Here is a 21369-nt window from a genome sequence, read left to right on the forward strand (position 1 = left end):
AGCATAAAGAACATGCTAACAAGTTTACCAAAACATCAGTATTACCCCAAATCACTAAATCCATGTAATTCTTCTTCCTCTGTGTCACTTTTAAACAACTCCGCAAACTCCGGATGTAGAGGAAGTGCTGATTCTTCTTCTGCGTCGCTTCGAGCCTAGAGCGCCCTAATGTGAAATGCAGATGCCAGTGTGAAAATAACAAAGAATATCACATATCAGCAAAACTACGTAAATAGGTGCGACTTATAATCCAGAAAATACGGTAATCAGCTTCTTCTGAAAACTAGGCAAGGCTAGGAGGTTATTTCCTACTGTCACTCTCTCGCATTTCTGAGGCTGACCAGTAGGAGAAGGCGGTGGGAAAAAGTGTTGGTGTCGGTGTTGGAGCTCAGAACTGAATTAATTCAAAGGAAAATAAATTAATCACGATCTGGTGATCTAAAATAGCTGACTGTCTGTCACAGAGATCAGATCACGATTCAACTTTAATTGACACGTCGCCCAGCCCCACGACTCCTCTGCAATGCTCAGCGCTTAGAGACTTAAATCTTCTCTCCTCCCTCTCTTTCCTTTCCGAAAGACCCTCTTTTGTTCTAAGTACTCGTGCAGCTGTACACATCTGGCCTTCAACTGATACTTGGTCTGAGAACTGGCCTTTCACGATCAAAAGAGAAGTGGCAACAGCAGCTGTAAAATAATAACAGACATGCAGTAAGTGACACAGGCTGTGACCTCAATACACCTTTTTTCTTGACCTATGGATTTACAATTTACAGTAATGTTCTGCATTCTATTTCCAGACATTTTGTTTATCATGACCGACGAGTGATTTGGCATGGATTTGACTGTTAGGATTTTCCACAGGAGCTTTGCCAAGCCTCAATGAGATGTTTGTGATGGACTATGTTAGTTGGAAAAGTCTACTAAACATGGTGGACAAGGGAGATTACCAAATTATGCCTTAATGAGCACTGGAACATAAATACTATCATCTGCCAAAGCTTGTTTTATGTTGTTACTAAGAAGTAGTACATTAAGGCAATAAGAAGGACAAATGTCAAGAGTTTAAACTTCAAAGGCTTTGACCCTATCTTGCAATGATAATAGGAAATTAGTGCTGGAAATCAACAAAGTTAAAAAGTACAAATGCTGTACTTAAGGTACATACTAAAGCTGGCTGTAAAAGCAGGGCTTTGTGGCAGTTGCGTGCTGTCTGTATGTAACACTAAAGTCTTCCCAGTATATCCCATTGTCACTTCACCATCCAAAAAAGCTCTCAAAAACTGTGCACATGCCTAAAATCCCTGCTTGTAAATATTAGCGTTAAAGCGTTTGTGAGAGGGACTAGTAAAATAGATTAAAATCCTACTTCCTCCTTTCACTGTGAAAATATCAGGTATTTGAGCTTTAAGTAGTTTTTACAGTGTACTTTCTACTCAACAAATTGTTTTACTGGACTGAAAAAACCAGCAGCAAGATTACTAACAGGAACCAAAAGAAGGAGCACATTACGTCAGCGCTCCAGTCTCTTCACTGGCTCCTGTAGTGTTTAGAATCAAATTAAAAATCCTCCTTCTGACTTACAAAACCATAAATGACATGGCCCCATTCTACCTCAAAGACGCTATAGTACCATATCATCCAAACAGAGCTCGCAAAGTGCTGGCCTTCTGGTGGTCCCAAGAGTCTCTAAAAGCACAGTAGGAGGCAGAGCGTTTAGCTACCAAGCTCCTGTCCATGTTAAAGAGGCAGACAAAGTGTCTTCATTTAAGACCAGGCTTAAAACGTTCCTCTTTGAAATCGCTTATGGTCAGGCTAGTTAGGAACTGAAATTAAAACCTCCAGTTTCCTTGCTACGCTGCCCTAGGAGCAACTATGCTGGGGGAAGTGTGGCAGCATGAGCACTATCCTCTGCTTCCTCCTACCTTTCTTGTAAACAATATTTAATGTTTCGGTTCATCTGTGTTTCTCTTTCTACACACTCCTGGGGGAGTGCTACTCTTTCAGACACTGCTGATGCCACACCAGTGATGACTGGTCCTTAGATGCCCATTGATGACACAGACCTGTTGACCCAGATGCTCCTCAACTGCCTGTGGACCTCTCTCTTGTTTGGACCAATGACTGTTTCATTGTTGGCCTTCGAGGCAACTGCTGTTGTGATTTTAGGTGTTACAAAAATAAATTGATTTGAATTTAATTTAATTGAAAATTAAGCACTTTCCGTGGGATTTGAGGGATTATTTTAGAGCAATCGTCCTGACATCTTGACTAAAGGTTTCGAGTTTAAGCCTCAGCTTTGGGCAAACATAAAATTCCCTACAAAATGTAGAAATTGATTGGAATTGCTCTAGTTGACCACAAATCTGCACAATTCTTATAAAAATCATTTTAAAAACTACTACATTTTTTGTACAGTATGTGCTACTTAAACTTCAGTTATCAATCATGCTTCCCTGAATAAATTTTATATAAATTTTATAGCTCGTTTTGGATTCAGAACAAACGTAATCACTATGCTTTGCCCAGAAAAGATCTTCCCTCTGAAATTATTTAGGAATGTTATATTTTAATATATTTAATAAACACAGGCCACAACTTGATCCTCAATGAAACGAATAGACTTGTAATCATCTCTATCAATTTGGTGTTGAACATTTGCACAAGACTCCACCTGTCTGTTAATCCTGTCTTTGAATAAGCTCATCCAAGCATAAAATATACATGGGCTTTGCCAATAGAAAATATGAAAAAAAGAAAAGAAAAACAACAACTGCAGTTTATGTTGCATTCTAAAAAAAAAAAGGTGCACTTCTCATACTGGCCACAACGGTAACTGAACCAATAACATCATCATCACCACGAAAGGAAAAAAACAAACCACAGGCGCCGTGACTCACTTCTCACCATTTCAAGTATTTCCTGAACTTCCCAGACTTCATAGATCTAAATGTTCCATGAATCAGTGAAGTGCAACATGGACTATTTACTGTTCAATTTTTCCAAGTAGAATGATTGTAGACTTCAAACACACGCACAAAATATTGGTTTAACTAGCAACTTGCAACTTGATACACATTTCTTAACCATAAAAGGATTAGTTCAACAGCAGGAAAATAGATTATATTCTTAAATACAATATTTAGTCTACTTTGAATTATTTCGTTTCCATTTTAGAGCACTGGGTGGGCATCACTGGCACTGCCCTAAATTGGTTAAGGTTCTATCTGGAAGACAGGAAGTACTTTGTTGAAATTGGTAACTGTGTCTCAGACCAAATGTCCCTTTCCTGTGGGGTGCCTCAAGGGTCAATCCTGGGACCCCTTCTGTTCAACCCCTACATGCTACCGTTAGGTCAGTTGATACGCAGCAAAAATGTGTCCTATCACAATTATGCAGACGACACTCAGATCTATGTCTCACTGTCGGCAGGTGAATATGGACCGGTGGATTCACTCTGTCACTGCATCACACAGATCAGTTTGTGGATGAAAAACAACTTCCTCCAGCTGAACTCAGACAAGACTGAAATCATCGTCTTTGGCCCACAGAAACATGAAAGTAAAGAGAAAGTGTTAGCGGTCACCTCCAGAGTCTCGCTCTAAACTACAAATCAAGTTAGAAATCTGGGGGTAATAATGGACTCAGACTTGAATTTAATTTTAATAGCCACGTCAAATCAATAATACCAGCTACTTTTTACCAAAATCAAAAGAATAGTGTCTGAACCAGATTTGGAGAGACTCTCCAGTAGATTAGACTACTGTAACGGCCTGCTCACTGGCCTCTCCAAACGAGCTGTAAAACAGCTGCAGTACATCCAGAACGCTGCTGCTCGGGTCCTGACAAGAACCAGGAAGTACCATCTCATTAGTCCTGTTCTCAGGTCTCTGCACTGGCTCCTGTGGCTCAGAGAATAGACTTTAAAGCAGCTCTGCTTGTGTACAAGTCTCTCCATGGCCTAGCACCAAAGTACATCTCAGACATGTTAGTGCCATTTGAACCATCTCGGACTCTGACGACCTCAGGGACCGGCCTCCTGCGGGTGCCAGAGTCAGGACTAAACATGGGGAATCTGCGTTTCGGTTTTATGCAGCTAAAATCTGGAACGTCTTCCTGAAGATTTAAGACAGGCCTCTACACGGACAATGTTAAAATCTAAGATAAAAACGGTTTTGTTTAGCCGTGCATATCAATGAAAGGATTATAGTTGCACTCTTTCCTTTCATATCTTAAACTGTTTGTGATTTCTGGTCATGTTTATGTGATTTAAATGCATTTTTCATGTTGTGTGAAGCACTTTTAATTGCCTTGTGTATGAATTGTGCTCTACAAATAAACTTGCCTTGCCTACAATTTCAAAAAGTTGAAAAACTTTTTTATTTTTAAAAAAAAATACAACAAAAAAACACAATTTCTTACAGACCTCTTGTGCCAGTGGAGAAATTTGAGTCTCTTGATGACTTGTAATAGTCATGTTCGTGACATTGTGTTAAAAGTCTGGCAATGTTGAGACGTGTGTTGGGTTCAGCACAAAGTGTAACTGTGTTTGTGAACACCCAGATGTGAAATGTTCAACTCTGGTGCACTTCTATCATCCAAATAACACAGGATCGTTCTTTTTAAATTATACACCAAAATGCCTTTGCTCTTTACACTATTATAATTTTACCAAATATGTATCAGTTAGTGTTTACTTTGCATAATTCTTTAATGAAGAATGGCGTTCAGGAGTATAAATCTGAGAGAGACCAACAGTGTCTCGCCCTGGTCTGCCACTGGACTGTGAATGACAGCTCATATTAAAGCAGACATTACAACATCATTTACAGCGACAAAGGAAACTTGTTACCGGGACTTTCTAACGTGTTGCCAACACTAACAGGAAAATGAAGACTACATTATTTATTCTAAGAGTGTTGTAGTGTTGTGCAGTTTTCTCAGGCCATAACGACGTGTGAACGTCAGTGTGTTTTGGTTGAAAACTAAAACTCCAGAAGAAGCTTGTAAACTGTCTACTGACACTAATAACCATCCTCATGAATTAATGAAACAAAAAACGAAACAAACATCAAATTATGTATTTAACTATAAAAAATATTTATTTTATCTGAACATCACCATTATGTTGCTTTGAAATGGATTAAATCATGTCCTCCCCGTGTTTCCGTGGGTTCTCTCCTGGTTCTCCGGCTTCTTCCCACCGTCCAAAGACATACATGTGTCAGGCAAAATTGTCAACTCTAAATTGGCCCTAGTGAATGAATATGACAGTGAATTACTGTCTGTGTGTATCTGTGTTAATCCTGCGATGAGCTGGCCCCTGTCCAGGGGGTACCCCTCCTAAAGCCCTAAGACACTGGGATAGGCTCCAGTCACCCGGAACCCCGAAGCTGTAGAAAATTAATGAATGAAAATCAAATTCCATAATAATTAAGAAACTAATTTGAAGGTGAAATCCATGTACTATTTATTTTTCTAATCATTACATATTTACAGAAATGGAAATATATAAACGATGAATGACACAATAGTATGAGGCAATTTTATGCAGATTGTAATCAAAACAAATTACTGAACAAAAGTTTACATCAGATCTTATTATGAAGGAAAGTTTAGACTGAACCTTCCGGCTTATGAGTGTAAGTGGTGTAAAAAAATGTAAAAGCTGATCTACATTTTTAGGCCCGAGCGCCACAAGCTGGCGAGAGGCCTATTAATCTAGTAAGGCCGTGCAAAGCACGGCTGCGAAAGTGCGCACGTAGTGCGCACAAAATCGAGCGCGAAGCGCTCGCCCACTTCCAAACACTCACTAACGCACTTCTTCACTCACGCACGCCCCGTGCATACTAATTAGTAGTAGGAAAATGGAACTTTACCGTTGTAAACGGGCAAAGCCCGTGCAAAAGTACGCACTAAACGAGCACTTTAAATTGGGATTCCATATAAAGCAATCATTTGCGCTAAGTAGCTCACGAATACGTTCCCCATATCTTGCATGTTCCGTGCATATAAACATGTGATGCAAACATTGAACATTATTACTGTATAGAGGGCCAAAAACACAAAGTGGGCGGAGCCCACTCAAAATTAACGAAAGTACCCGTCAGTGACCAGGGACCCACACCATGAGGTGGGAAAGCGCGCTTTCCGAAAATGTATAGTTCATGATATTTGAAAAATGGGAAACATTGTTTTCGCATCGGAATATTATTCTTTCTTTCTTTCGTCTTCTTCTTCTTCTTCTTCTTTTCGGGACCAACCCCCCTATTTTTCACCCAGTGAACATTGACGAAAAGTCACAAAAATTAGCACACCTCTAAAAATCGTGCCTCTCTACATTCTGGCTATTTCCTTTTTCTAAAATTAAAAAAATTGGCGCGTCAGCGCCCCCAAATGTACCAAAAATGCATTGAGAGATGGGAAATGACCCAAAAAAATCTGATCGTAGAATCATGAAATTTGGCGCAGAGGTAGATGGTGACAAGAGAAGTAAAAAATATTATCACGGCAACGCCGTCCGCCCAACCAAATGTCGGCCATATTGCTTCAAAAATGGCTAAACATGACTTCGGAGTTTTTCCAAACGTCGTACTTTCACGAACTCCTCCCAGGGCGGTGGCCCTAAAAAGCTTAAATTTGGTGAAAATGCTTCTGAGGAGTGGGACATCAAAAGTTATCCAAATTACATTGATACCTGTCACGGTCTCTGTGCGGCAAAGCCGCAAACTGTTGCAAGAATTTCAGAAATCTCCCAAATTTAACATTTCTGCCGTTTGCGCAGATAAAGTCCGAATTGCGTCAAATTAGAATCAGTTGTTAAACTCTTTGCTTACTACTTGAAGTGAAATAAATTAATTTGGAGCCACAGCGCCTGTGACAGCGTCACAGATTCAGCAGTAGGCGTAATAAAAGGACAATTGGGGCGCGATAGCGCCCCCTCCTCTTGCGGCGTGGCGGCGGCGTGGCGAGGGCCGATCATTGCCGCTTGCGGCTATATTTTAGATTCTTATGGTTCCGCATTGGGATGTTTGACTTTTCCTACTCATAAAATATATAGGCTCCTGGATTACAAACACATTTCACCGCAGCAATTCCTCTCACAATTTTGAAAGTAAAATAGGCTGTATCTTTACAAATGCTCACTGAAAATGGTTCTTTTAATTTTTTGGGTGAAACTGTGGGGAAATTAAACCGCATTAACACAAAGTAGACGGAACACACTGGCATATTATGAACAGGCTTCACAATTCCACTTGGACCACTACAAACAAGCTGCAGGGTGCGGCTCAGATTTGGAGGTTAGACAGTAGGAGACATGGTTAGTTAAATCTTTAGACGGCAGGCGACAATTTGCTACTTTATTTATGCAGCTTTGACGTCACAGTTGAGGTGAATATATCAGTGTAATAACAGAGTGAGAACTATACTCAGAAAAGTCATCCTATATTATACCATGACATATTCAACATAAATATCTGTGTAATAGAAATGATAACTTAATGAATTATAACTTAAATGTAATGTAGGTTTTTTGTAAAAGTTTAGTGTGTATCTGGATACATGTAAGGCTATTTGGACAAGTGAGGGCGGCTCTGTGATTACTGCGGTGAAGGTACAGCTCTTAGTGGACAAGCTACTGCCCAGACTCTGACCAAACTGTGACCACAAAACCACCCTGCAGTCAAATGGTCACTTTCGACATACTACTTAGTCTCTTGACATGAAAGTTGTGTGTAGAAGTACAGTCATAAATACTAAGGCTTACATTTAAGAGCTTGTAATGCCCCACTATGTCCTGTACACACATGTGTTCTTCTGGATGGATGCGTTTGACCACTTGTAAAAGACAGCTGACATCTCTGCCCCTGTTGTCAAGAACGAGACTCTGGCTGTAAAGTTTACATGGGCAGGTGGACATTTGTGTGCACAGGTCCCCAGTAAAAGGTAAGAATGTGAAGTTCTTGTAAAGTAGACAAACTAAAATTAGCGCAAACACTCATGCATTATCTTAACAATAATCATAGAAGCCAACTTGGAGCCTAATATATATATATATATATATATATATATATATATATATATATATATATATATATATATATATTACAATACTAATTATTCATGTGTGGTACGTGTGTTCACTAAATCGGAGATGGTCCCGCGTGTCCTGGCATGAGGTCGTGTTTGGCGCCCTGACTGACCCCTCTCCTGACGGTAACGGGACCTCTCCAGCTCATCGGGCCCCGGGACTCTCAGGGATGTAGGCGTGAGACTTTCCCCTCCACTTCTCCTCTCTCCTCCCCCGGCCCATAACAGGGCTGACTCTGGAGTGGGGTGCGCTCTGATTTGCTCGTGTGTCCCGTCCTCTCGCTGAGTGACAGCCCACGAGTGAAGACTTCTCCCGTTGCCCCGCTGGACTCGGAGGGGGCTGTGCGTGACGCTGCGGAGGGGGCGACACTTGTGCTCGGAGGCGCAGGGCTTCAGGACAGAGCAGAGGAGAGACGGGAGTAGCGGGAGTGACCGCGTCCATCCGTTCAAGCAGCTGGAGGAACCCCACAACCCCGACCCTTATGGCTGCTTGAGACACAGCGACAGACCCCCCCCTTCCCCCTTTCTTCTCTTTCTCCGGGACGTTTGGTTTTCACTTGTGTCGTGCACAGAGCTGTGTTGAGAGTCTGACAAGTTTCTTCAGGTTGAAAGTGAATCCACTTGCCGTGGACGTCTCTGGCGGTCATGGAGACCCATACAAGGTGGAAAGTTAAACGGACGATAAGGGACGCTCAACTCACGTTAGCGGTGATTCTGCTTTTTGTCACATCGCAAGCATTTTCAGGTAAGGAGAGGCTGCCGTTTGCACATCCACTTTTTTGAAGGCAACAGCGCTCAAAGTTTCAGTCTGATTTGAGGTGAAGTCAGCCCCTCGTTCCTCTCTCATTCTTTAATGGCAACTTTGCAGAACTGGAGAAGTTGTCCATCCAACGCAAATGTGTGATTGTAAGAGATGTAAAGACAATAAATAGCCTCTCTCTCAGTCCAAGGGGGGAATGTGACAAAATAATGTTACACTATGGCCTACACTTTAGTCTTGATACTTAATAGGCTTATTTATACTCAAAAAATAACCGATTATTCTCTTGCATTGTCGCAGTGGACTTGCTTACTTTTTAAACTTTTTGAATTGGGATGCAGTTGTGTTGCCTTGGGCATATTTAATGCCAGGACGTGTAAGATTCGTTTTTGAAAGGGCGGGGTCTGAAGTGGTAGGGTGGAGCTGGTAAAGATGTCCAGCACATTTTCCCCCCCCTCACAAGACTGCAAGGGCAGTGGACAGTTTTTCTGGACTTCTGATTCCATGACTGCTCAGTGTTGAGACTGTTGAGTTTGTAAGATTCTGCAGAGGTCACGAAGCACTGTCCTGGTCATTCACAGCCCTGGCCCTCAAGTATTATTAGCCCCATTAGAAGTCCCAGCTTTGTTGGTGGTCTTCTGGAAGTCTCCTGCACACGTCTGTTCAACAGGTGGCTTCAGGGCCGAGTGTAAGGAAACCAGAAAGTGTCCCAGAATGTGCTGGATCTCCAAAAGAGGCAAAGCTAAAATCATTTTAGGTAGAAATATAACAGCTGGGATTATTCTACAGCCAGTAGAATAACCGTTTAACTATATGAACATGTTTTTTTCATTGCAGCCTATTAAACTGTAAACTGTTAAATGTACACTTTGTTATTGGTGTAGTTGGAGTGTGTTTGGCCAATGCGCAATCACTGGTGGAAAGTATTTAGAACTACACAGTGATGGAAAAATCTGATCAAGTTATTTCTGCAGGCAATATTTAATCAGCTCCTTAAACTGACAGAGAGCAACCAGACTCTTGTAAGCAATCCTCAAGGGTAGTGGTACTTCCTGAAACTTGACACTTGACAAATGCCAAATGGGAAATGACCTGATGATTGATTGTTGGCAACATGACAGCCTCTATGTAAACTAACACAGGCCAATAGTTTTTGTGCTAGGATTTGTATTCTCAATATTGGTTGTCCTCCTACTGCATGTAAATAATGGGAACCTTTTTCCCTCCACGTATATGTCAAAATATAAGTTCAATGAATTTAAATGATGAAGCTATAAACAGCTTGATGGGTTGATATCACGAGTAAACCAGAAACCATACTGTTGTTATATGGACATGCATCAGTTATTAAAGTTACATTTTTTGTCCATATGAAACCATGCTAGTTTAATAGATGCTAAGGAAGTTACATGAGCACAGTTCTTGGTGTAGTATTTGTGATTTTTTGCAGCACACATTATGAGCATCGGCCATCAAAGGCCAAACTGCAGCAGTACAGAAATTATAACTGAGTTTATGAGAGGCAGGAGGTGAAGTTCCAGTGGTTGGTTCTCCTTGGAGGTCATCTTGACATGACATTAATGAGGAAAGTCGACTTTGAACTGAGTGGTAATAACAGGCGATGTATGAGACATGGAGGTCAAGCATGAGCACAAGGTTAGAGGGTCAAAGGTGAAGGTCAGGACTTTGAAACAGCCCCTTCTATCAGGTTTACAGTTTCACTGACAGGAGCACCGGATTTTTGTTGGACATGGGTGTTCGTTGGCTGGTTTGGCTGGTGTTTGGCTGGTTCTTTCAACATAAATCATACCAGAACCTCATTTGCAAAGTACTTAATAACTTTTTTTTAACCACAAAATAATATTCTTGAATACTTTTGTAAATTAAAACAAGGGTGGTAGGTCAGACACCAAGTTTAAGATGGTCCATAAGATATGCAACAGGGGTAGCCTATCCAGAGTGTGCTTTTTGTTTTATCTCCATACAGTGAAGAAAGTCATTCTTGAGTTTTACTGAACTCTTCCACATCTGGATTCAATAGGTCCCATTGTGCTGTCTGCTAAGCCTTTCAAAAGGCCAGAAAAATGTCTTCCAGATGTGTTTTTCCCATTCTAGATGGAACTGAGCACTACAAGGGAGTAGTTTTTACACCAACTTGTGAAGTTTTTTAGAAAGAGTTCATATCACAAATCAAATGTCAGTAGACAAGTTTGCAAAGAAAGTATGTGGGGTTTTTGTGTTGTAATTGGTTAGACCTGCAATACCACATGGATTTACAAAGCATATAAGACAATGTTAGTTTTCATGGAAACAAAACCTTTCTCTGACTATTGCTTTGGTTCAAGTCCATTATGCCTGAACTCACCTGTCCACACCTTCAGTTCTTAGTTTTCAGTCCATATCCCAGACTGTGTTGTTGTTGGCAGCGGCCTGTTTCAGACTTGTGTCCAACTCAATCAGATAATTGGAGTGGCGTTGTGTGTGTGCCTTCTGGTGTAGCACTGAGGAAGGAATCTGAGTGAGCTGGACTGTGGAGCGAGGCAGTGACCCTCAACTGCATGTGCCACTTCATCTTGTAAATGCAGCCTTTGTGGACGGCACTCTGTAAATCAGCGCTAATGCCTGATAACACAATGCGGGATAAAACCAAATATGCAGGTTTTAAACCTCCTGTGTGTTGAGGTGATTCTTTGTAGACTGCTGTATGTGCTGGAGCCTGTATCTTTATCAGTGTGTTGTCTACTTTTCCAGACCAATTAGGGTTCAAACGATTACTGCTTTGTACTCACTGTATGGAGTATGGAAACTAATTGGGGCCAAGTTGAAACTGTTTTGCTTGGGATGTGGAACTACAAGCAAATCTGTTATTGAGGCATAGCTGCGAATGCAATATTCATACTGGCCTAGTTTAAGCACCAGAGATAAACAAAAATGATGCCTAATTCCCATGATGCAACTTTTTTTCCAATACTGGATGTTTCGCAGAAAGTGTCGGTGTGGCTGGCAATGTGAGCGCAGTAAACCTGGTTGAGAAACATAAAGGCCCGTATTGACTTGTGCTGGAAAACAGTGCTATTCAGTGTAATGGTATTATAATCATTGAGCATGGAAAGCAATGTGTGAGTCATCCTTTCCAACCCCAGTCCCCCTCGGTCAGCCCAGCTCTGCCACAGCCCACCTCCCCGCCGCAAGAAATACTCATTGTAAGCACTTCAGCCTCACTGCTAGAGTCTGGTCACTTCAGGTCCCTTTTGCAATCAGTAGAGAAACGTCGTCATAAAATGTATTGATGTGGTGTTGTTGTTTTGTTGTTCACATGATTCAGGAAGTTGCCACAGGCGCCACCATTGATTTTACTTCTCCTTCTGTTTATGTGCTTTTGCTTAGGGCTGCCTGCATAAGTTACATACCGAGTACAAAGCATGTCGTCCAGAGAAAGGTGCATTGTTGACTTGTTGGTGCACATGAACGTTAAATTTTGTAACTATGTCTTTCAATAATAATTAGTTGAAGATAAAACATCCAGACCATTAGTTGATTAGGGCTGGGCAGTTAATAGAATATGTTCACAAAATCAATACTAAAAGCCATTTTTATATTTTGTTTATTTCTTTTTATTGAATCGAAAATTGAGATTGATCAATATGAGGACATTTTTTAATTCTCTTTTTCTATATCGCCTAGCCCAATTTCTTCCTCCTTTGCTGACGATTGATGATTAAATGTGATGAGTGAATCTCTATCTTAATTAAAACTCAATCATTTGCACAGTCCTATATTAGGAAAATAGGTTGTATTGAGACAAAAATTATAATGAACATAATGTACATTTGGAAACATAACACTGACTATTTCTAATTGTTCTTACAGCCAATCCTCTGTCAGTCAAAGCATATGGCTCGGAGCGGAGTTCAGACTTTGAAGTTCTGTATTTTATGTGTTAAATGGCACTGATCAAAAGTCTCTGTTGTTTATGTTCCGAAAATTACTATTGGAAAAAATATTTGTATCAATATGAGAAAGATAAAATAGATTAATTTGTCACATCGCCCAGCCTATGTGTTACTTTTTGTGAGTCAATTCTTTAACGTGTTGTTGTAACTGAGCACTTGATGGATATTTGCACCTATATGATCTGCAATGTATACCCGTGTGGTATTATATTAGAGTATGTCTAATCTAAAGACAAAAGGGAAACAGATGATGTTTAAGTTGAGTTAAGTGGATGGTGTTGTAAGTTGGAGAAGTGCGATTGCTCCTGTAAATTGTAATCTTGAGTCAGTTTTTCCAGCCCAGTCAGTGGTGGACAGGACGGCTGTGTGCTGCAGCATGGAGACAGTGAAGTCAGCCATCTGGTATTCTCCCTGTTAAAGCAATACACATTTGTGTAAAACAGCAGTTCAGAGGAGAGACGCTCAGGGTTTTAGTGCTTTGAATGTGTGACATAGTGTATCTGCCGAGCTGCAGTTCTATGTCATCTGTTTACTTTACTTCTATGGTGCTGTGGGCTGTGTTTAACAATGTAGGTCACTTGGAATCTGGAGGGTCCGGTTCACTCCATTTGTTGGTCAAAAATGTTGATCTGATGACAATGATTGATCATAATCCGACTAGGTTCATCAGGTATTAGTTTTGAAAATAAATCCAAAACCTAATGATCATAGGAATAGATTTTGTCCGCATAAAGTCGCTTACCACAAACACCATTAGCAGGAGGTTTGCAGGTGTGCTTATAGGCCTTAGTTATTTTTTATTATTAGTTGTACATCATTAGTAAATATAATTTATTCATTGATTTTTCAAATGCATGGATCATTTGATAAATCTTGCTTTTGTTATTGTTCACTGTTGTATGTTGCACCAAACCACCAAAGCAAGTTCCGAGCCTGTGAATTTAGTTCACTGACAATTAAAATAAACCTTTTCTGATTCTGATCCTGGTTAGTTCTTACCCTAATTAACTCAAGTCCAGAAACTTCTCAAATCAGTTGGCTGGAGTGAACTTCACACCTCTCCTCTGTTTTAGGTGACATATATCTCGACTCTTGATCTAAACTGCTTGTCTAGGTGGACAGTATTTTGGCCTGATCGGGGTTAAATTTGTCAGTGATTAACCTTGCTGTTCCTGTTTTGAAACTAACACAATTTGCCTTTACTTTGTTATTATCCTTAATGGTAACCATCTGCATCCACTGCAATCTTTCCTTCCCAGCACATTTGGCTTTAGTTATCTTGTTTTTTTTTTTTATAACAGAATCAGGTGGATACAGAGTGTGCCAGGGATGCGCAACAGGAGGGGGAAGTTTCTCATTTGGCATTGATATTTTCTGAGAGGCAGGGTCCTCCCAGTGACTCCTAATTAGTCCATGTCCTCATCGCCAGGTCAAGCATGTGTCGAAGCCTGGCCTCACTTCAGGACGTCCCACAGCATCACAGGGGGACAGCCAGAGACACAAGAATGTTAATCTCCCTCATAAAAAGGCAACCCTCCTCCTGTCAAATGATCCTGTCTGTATGTGTTGTTGTTAGTCCAGGGCTTTGTGCGGAAATAGTGTCTGGAGAGAGAAGTTGGTGAATGGGATCCACCACAGACCTGGCTCTGCGCCCAATCCAGACTTACAAATCTGCCACTGAAGTTACTGTTCCCAGGAACAAGAAAAAGGCAGAGCTACTGAAGGAGGTGGAGAAGTGTGGTTAAGCTAACAATAGCACTTTAGAGTGATGTTGTATATTCAAGCACTGGATTAGAAAAACTTTACACTTAGACTGTATAATTTTTATGAATTCATTACATTTTACTGGATAGTAGGATGTGCCAACTTAAGTCTGGCTAACAGGTCGATAAAAGAACCAACAAAACCACTGGGTTCTTAGCGCTTAACTTCAAAGTCACACTGTTGTTTCTCAGAGGGCATGGAAATAATCATTCACATGTGTAAACTTCGTAGGTTTGATTTGCATTTTGAAGGTGTAAAATATAATATAAATCACACTTTCAATGCAGATCAGTTCATGGTGGTCTCTGCCAAAGGTTGCATTTTATGGTATTATGTATAACTTCTCTCTCTATAAGAGAAGTTACACTCAATGTGCTTCCATGTGTTAGCACAAATGCATGGACACTATAGGAGTCAAATAAAGGATGTTTATGTTGACAGATGAAAGAGCCTGAGCAGAAATGTGAGTTTGATGTTGATGACCTGATATATTTCTTGGCTTCGGTGCAGTAAAGGAAGCCAAACAGGGCTGTGGTGGGCAGTGTACACAAGCCCGTGTCATGTAAACAGTTCATCGGGAAGCTACCTCTTTCACATGAAGGGCTGTGTGTGAGGGAGTAAATTTAGTTTTTAGAGCCAGAGGAGTGGGACTCTCGAGGGAACGCTGCCCTGAGTGGGCAAACACTCCACTTAACAAGGTGTGACCTGGGCCATACCTGTGGTCAGCTCTTGCTAATGCTACTGTATCTGAGAAGTACACATTTAATAGACATCAATAGCTGGTTTGACACACTTAATATTTTATTTTTGAGTGCAACCTCATGTAATGTTTACTGTTTTTAACCATTGAGCTGCCATTTGACCCTTTGACAAAACGTCCAAGTTTTTATGTTTGCTTTATGATTCCTCTAAAGATATAGCTTTTCAAATGTTTTTTCAAAGAAAATATAGACATATATATTTGAAGCTGAAATGACATGATCTTTTGTATTCAACTAGTGATATACCTGGGGCTGACCAGTGTCAGTTTGTAGTAACAAGATCAACACTCCATATAAAAGAAATTCAGAAGACCTGCTCTGTGAATCAATTAGTCGTCTAAAATGGGCATCACATGGTATGGTGCTGGTAAAGATGGTGAGATAACTCACTACATGCCTTGTGACTATAAGGCCTTTAAAATCCCCCTAAAATAGTTCTACTAAAAATGTTGGTCGATCTAAGACACCATCAATCGATTAATCAACTGAACAACTAAAAGTCTACAGCCCTACCTAATTCACATATACAGTAGGTTCTTTATTAAAGCAAACAGAAAACACATACATTAATTACATTGCCATGCCAACTTTATTGTATTATTGTTTGATATATTTGCTTTTGAAAATATTTAGGTGTTAGTATGTGATAATGCTTGAAGGTAGCTCTCGATAGCTAAATGTTTGTTTATTCATAATTCTCTTTGCATACATTTTGTATTGTTCCATAAAGGATTCAAGGGCATTAGTGGGATCAATTGTTTTCTTGTTTGCTTCTATTGTAAATTGCGTGGATTACTAAAACAAAGTAGTACCAGTACTCGTACCAGGAATAGTTCCTCTGTAAAATACACTTTGTAAGCTATAAAACTAACTGACTGCCATGCTAGATTGCTCTTCAACAAAGGGGTGCACACACAAAATGTTTTCCTTTAAAAACTGCAGAAAACTCAAATTTTTTTACAAATTTGACAGAGAAATTCTCAATATCTAATTTCAGTTCTTCCTCTGAATTTAACAACATTTTAAAAAGTCAAAATAGGCAGTCTAAAAAGTTTCTGTCTCCACATATACACAAATGAGAAACAAAAGATTGATAGAAATACGGTGTTAGGTTTTCCATGACATAACCAGGCTCAGGTTAATGAAGTCTTGGTGTTCACGGTGACTGATGCCTTTTCTGTCCCCTGGCTGAGTTTCTGAGTTTCATTATGAGTTGATGACAGAAAAAGTGCTCTCTCTATTTGGACATCAGCCTCTGTTGTGCTGTGGTATGCACATGAAATGTGAATGTGACTACAGTGCATCATTTTGACATCTCCTTTTCAAAGCAAAGGGCGTGGTGCTGGGATTAATGCACCTTTCCTTGCTCCCGGTTCAGCTGTCTTGGGCCTTGTTTGTACATGCGCCCGTTTGAAATATTTAAAGAAAAGATAATCTATACACATCAGAATCGGAATCAGAAAAGATTCTATTGCCATTGTCAATTAACAAAATTCACAATCATAAGAACTTTTGTGATTCGGTGTAACATAAAACAATGAACAATAATAAAACAACCTATATAAAATCAAAAAGAAAAACAATTTAAATCAAATGATGAAGTAAAACTCATCATTACTTTACTCTGAGTTGTTTGTGATTGTTTCATGCATGTTTGAGTGATCCTGTATTGTCCTGCATCTGAGGCTTGAGTACCTCAGACTACCCCGTATCTCCCCCTGTTTCTCTGTACTGCGATTATTAATTAAATTCACAAAGCTAATATTTAAAGATAAAAAACATGTAATTGAAGAGTCAGTGCCAAGTCATTTAACCCGTTTCTACTATCAAACCGTTTTAGGTGAATAGTGCAAAAATTTTGATGGATTTGATTATTACAAAATACTAAAGTATATTAGTATTTATAATACATACAAATTAGCATGATGTCTTTTTTATATTATGCTATGTTTGTATTGTTTTTTTAATATTATGTAACAGGCAATCAAATAGTGGTCTTTCATCAACTCTTTTAAGTTGATCCTAAATCATGTGCAGCTGTAACACTGTAACACAACTGTGTTTTATTCAGTTTGTTTATTCTTGTTGCACTTAGTTCAATCTGGTTGTTTTTTAAGTGCGTTATACATAAAGTTGCAGTTGCAGTATTAACACAAGTTAGCATTTTTCCCCAAGAAGCATCCAACCAAATTAGCTTCTAAAGAAATGTTTAGTTTTGGACCTTCAAATTGGACCTTCAAGATGACATATCATTAAGTAATATGTCGGTGTAATCCCTTATACAGTAATGAAATATCCACATATTTCTAAATGTTTTAGATATTTATTTTAAATTTCAATGTTGCTTAACAAAATTATATTCTGGTTCAACAGTGCTGATTTCCACCTGCCCCTTTACAGTAGGTCACTATAAAGCTCATCAACTAAGCTGCCAGATCATGCCAACAGAAAACATTTTCTGAGAAATAGTGCCATGAATGCAGGAGAATAAAGATTTCTCTAACATGAACGAGTCAAAATACAACTTCGTCTGGGTTAATGCTAAGAGAAACTACATGGATAAAACCTCTCAATTTAAAAAAAAAAATGAAAAAAAAATAATTTTGTTGTAATATTTTACATGGAAGGCCTGAACACATGCACACAGATTAAAAAAAACAACAACAACAACATAAACAACAACAAAAAACTAAATTGTTTAAAGGTAGCATTTCAGAATGGACCTGAACCTTTTTTACCAAGGGCCACATTTTGAAACTTAAACAAAGCAGAGGGCCACAGACAACCTGACAATGAAGTGAATCATTATAAATTTTGCATTTTACATTTTGATGAGCCTCCACACCTTTAATAAGACGTTTGGGATAATTTAGCTTGAAGCCTGAGGGCCAATAAAATTGGTCTGTGGGCCGCATTTGCCCCCCGGGCCATAGTTTGGACACTCTTGCCATAAGGCCTGTGTAATGGCATCCAGCTGGAGCAATTTGCAGAATGTGCAAACACTAGCCATTTACCGTCCCACCTTTCACTCTCAGATTGGGGCTATTGAAGTGCTCCGTGATGCTCAGTGTGTGTGGTCCCTTTAGACACTTGAAATACTATACCTGTGTGTGCAGGGTAAATGTCTGACTATAAAAGGTGGGAGCCATGACGCGACACAAAAATTAAAGCAGCAGGATGTAACGATGAACCACTTTGGTCATAATTTGTATTTATTTATTTAATCAGGAAAGTCCCACTGATATTTAGAATCTCTTTTTCATGGCCCCAGAGGGGAGTTGCCTATCAAACATGTTTTTAGAGGTAAGGGAGACCAGAGCACCCAGAGTAACCCTAAGCAGACAAGGGGAGAACATGCAAACTCCACATAGAAAGGCCATAGTAAGGCGAGAGCACAAACTGCTGCACCTTAAATCATTTTAGCATATTTGTTCTTGCAGTGTTTGCCTATGCATTTGTGACCATTTGCAGTAGGCCAAACATTTTTTTGCTTTTTTGCTGCTTCATTGCAAATAAACAGAGGTTTTTGCACTAGCTAGTCACAAATTAACCAGTTAAAACATTGTATTTATCAGAACAAGTTTAAAGCCCTGTACCTGATATTAATTTCTTCAGGAAAATGTCCTTTGCACCACAAAGTGTGTTGTAGCTTTAGAATAGAATAGCTTTATGTAAGTAAATAAAAATTGGTACCATGGTGTGAGAGGAGAGACTTACTGTATCATGCTCTTCACTCAAGGTTAAAAATCTGATACAGGGCCTGTAAAAGTTATACTGCAGAGTAGTCAATGGATATAGAACAATTTAGAGAACACAGATTATGCAAAATTAATGTTAATGTTCTAACACTGGTCCCTCATCAAAAACATTACCTTAATTCACGCTAGTTTGATGAATCCTGGTTAGAAGATCCTCTCCCCTCTGACCATCAAAAACACTGTTCTGAATCTCCTGACATTTTCTCACTCTGTGATGTGGCTCTGAGAAACTTCTCTGATGTTTTTTAAGTCCAAAAATTATCGCAAGACTCCTTCTGTGAATTTCTCTTATCACAATCAGTACAACTGCGTGTTAGCAGCTTGAAATACGTTGAAATTATGGATCTATATTTATTTTCAAGTGTGCACTAGATGGCGCCAAAACTCAGGGAAAATAGCAGAGATTCAAATGTAATTTTGTTTGAAACTGAAGGTACTAAAGCATGTTTAAAGGCTAATAACAATACAAATAATGCATAGTATTTTTCCAAAATAGTTTTTTGGTGCAGCGTTTGCAGGCACACATTTCTCTGTGTCTGAATTGGTTTCCTTCAACCAGTTTACCACATCTAGTGTTGTCACAATACTTAAATATTTCAAACTTGATTTTGATACTAAGAAATAGGCTTGATACTCGATACCAATATCAATGTAAAAAAAAAAGTTTTAGACAGGTCTAAAACTAGATTTTATTTGATTTTTTGTTGTATCGATACTTCTAGTACTTCTAGTATACTAGTTGTAGTATTGATTAGTAACTAACCCAAAACATGCACCAGAAGTAAAATCCTCCAGCTAAGGTCCTGACCTGGCCTGGCTCTAGATCTGGAGATGAGTCCATGTCCTGTGGTCCTGACAGGTTGCCCCGCATTGAAGGATAGGTCAAACGCAGGACAAATTATCCTACGGGAACAATTAAGTCCTTACCTTAATACCTTAACCTTTACCTTTGTGAAATTATACAACAAATGCATCTATTTACCTTTGGTTGTTTGGCTTTGGTAGTTTGGCTTTGGTAGTACAAACTCTGGTGTCTAACTGTCTATAGACATAACCCAGTGTCTCGGCCACAGCTTTTTCCTGCAGAGCTCCCGGTGTGTGTCTGGCTTTGGGAGCAGCTGTTTGTCCCGGTGGTTTTGGCTTGTGGAGATGCGGTCCTAGGACGCAAAACCCACATCATATTGTGCTCCGACCCAGTGAACTGCTGCGGTGATGAGGGTAAAGCCCAGACGAGTGGCCTGAAAGTGTGCTAATTGTATGGTTGTGGCCAAAGGCAAGCAGTGGTAGGTTTAGCATGCAAAGACATGGATGGAAAGGTTCAGATTTGTATTGCTGTAACTAGTGATCATGGCTGATCTATAAATGGGCACATCTCTGTTTAGTGCTTGAAAGGATAACAGAATATTCCTTTGACCACAACAGTCAAGGGGCCCGCTTGGTGACTATACAGTTTCTGACTCAGCTCAAGTTTGAAAACTGAAGTCAGGATTTTGCATAACGAAAGCTTGCCAAACAATACAGCCCTGCCCTGTCAGTGTTTGTTATATTTGAATGCATGATTCCACAGTTATGTAAATCAAATGCTAAAAATGTTTTTGTTGTGTTTTCTTGCAGTGGAACCAGTAGACCTCTTGAAGATTTTAGATTTTCACAATTTACCGGATGGTGTCACGAAAACAAGAGGACTTTGCACACATCGGCGGTCAACACAAGAACCAGATAATGCCTATCGAGTATCAACAGATGCCCAGCTCTCTGCACCCACCAAACAGCTCTATTCAGGTGAGTTTGTTTTAACCCTGCATGTATATACTACTAATATCCAGACCTGATTCATCCTCATGCTCTTCTAGGTAAATCGTAAGGCCACTTAAGAGGCATAGTTACTGCTTTTTGTACATATTTATTAGCAGCCTTTGACAGCTTTTTCCATAAAGGTGCTTTTTATATTCTAAACTGACTTCTGGTTGTATTAGCTCAACACTACAAATGTATATGTCGCTTTAATGTTAACAGTTAAGATAAGATTAAACGTGCCCCAGAACTGAATGGAAAAGCAGTGAAAACAGAGGTGGGGTGAAGGGACGTCTGGATTTCCACTTCTGCCTTGTTCTATTGTGCTGACGTGGCTTTGGATTTCTGCTGCTCTCTTCTCCTCCTCCCTCCTTCTTCTCTTCTCTTCTCGTTATTTTCTCTCACAATTTTCACTCATTCTCATCCACCATTGCCGCTAGTCTCTTGCAGTAACTTTTCTTTAGTATTGAGTACGCTAGTGTCAACGT

General features: G+C 39.7%; 1 protein-coding gene across 2 annotated transcripts in view; it reads left to right on the plus strand.

The window, feature by feature from the left end:
• The first annotated feature begins 8381 nt into the window (after positions 1–8381).
• The window catches only part of col5a1 (procollagen, type V, alpha 1), a 54660-nt gene continuing 41672 nt past the window's right edge, over positions 8382–21369 (plus strand). For both annotated transcript variants that reach the window (XM_072454527.1, XM_072454529.1), the window contains exons 1-2: positions 8382–8836; positions 20702–20869. In XM_072454527.1, the coding sequence (XP_072310628.1) occupies positions 8737–8836; positions 20702–20869 (268 nt within the window). In that variant the 5' untranslated portion in view covers positions 8382–8736. The remainder of the gene's footprint in view (positions 8837–20701; positions 20870–21369) is intronic.

This window comes from Eucyclogobius newberryi, unplaced genomic scaffold, assembly GCF_026437365.1.
Source record: "Eucyclogobius newberryi isolate DKJ021-1_F unplaced genomic scaffold, fEucNew1.0.hap1 SCAF_2, whole genome shotgun sequence".
In the NCBI taxonomy this organism is placed as follows: domain Eukaryota; kingdom Metazoa; phylum Chordata; class Actinopteri; order Gobiiformes; family Gobiidae; genus Eucyclogobius; species Eucyclogobius newberryi.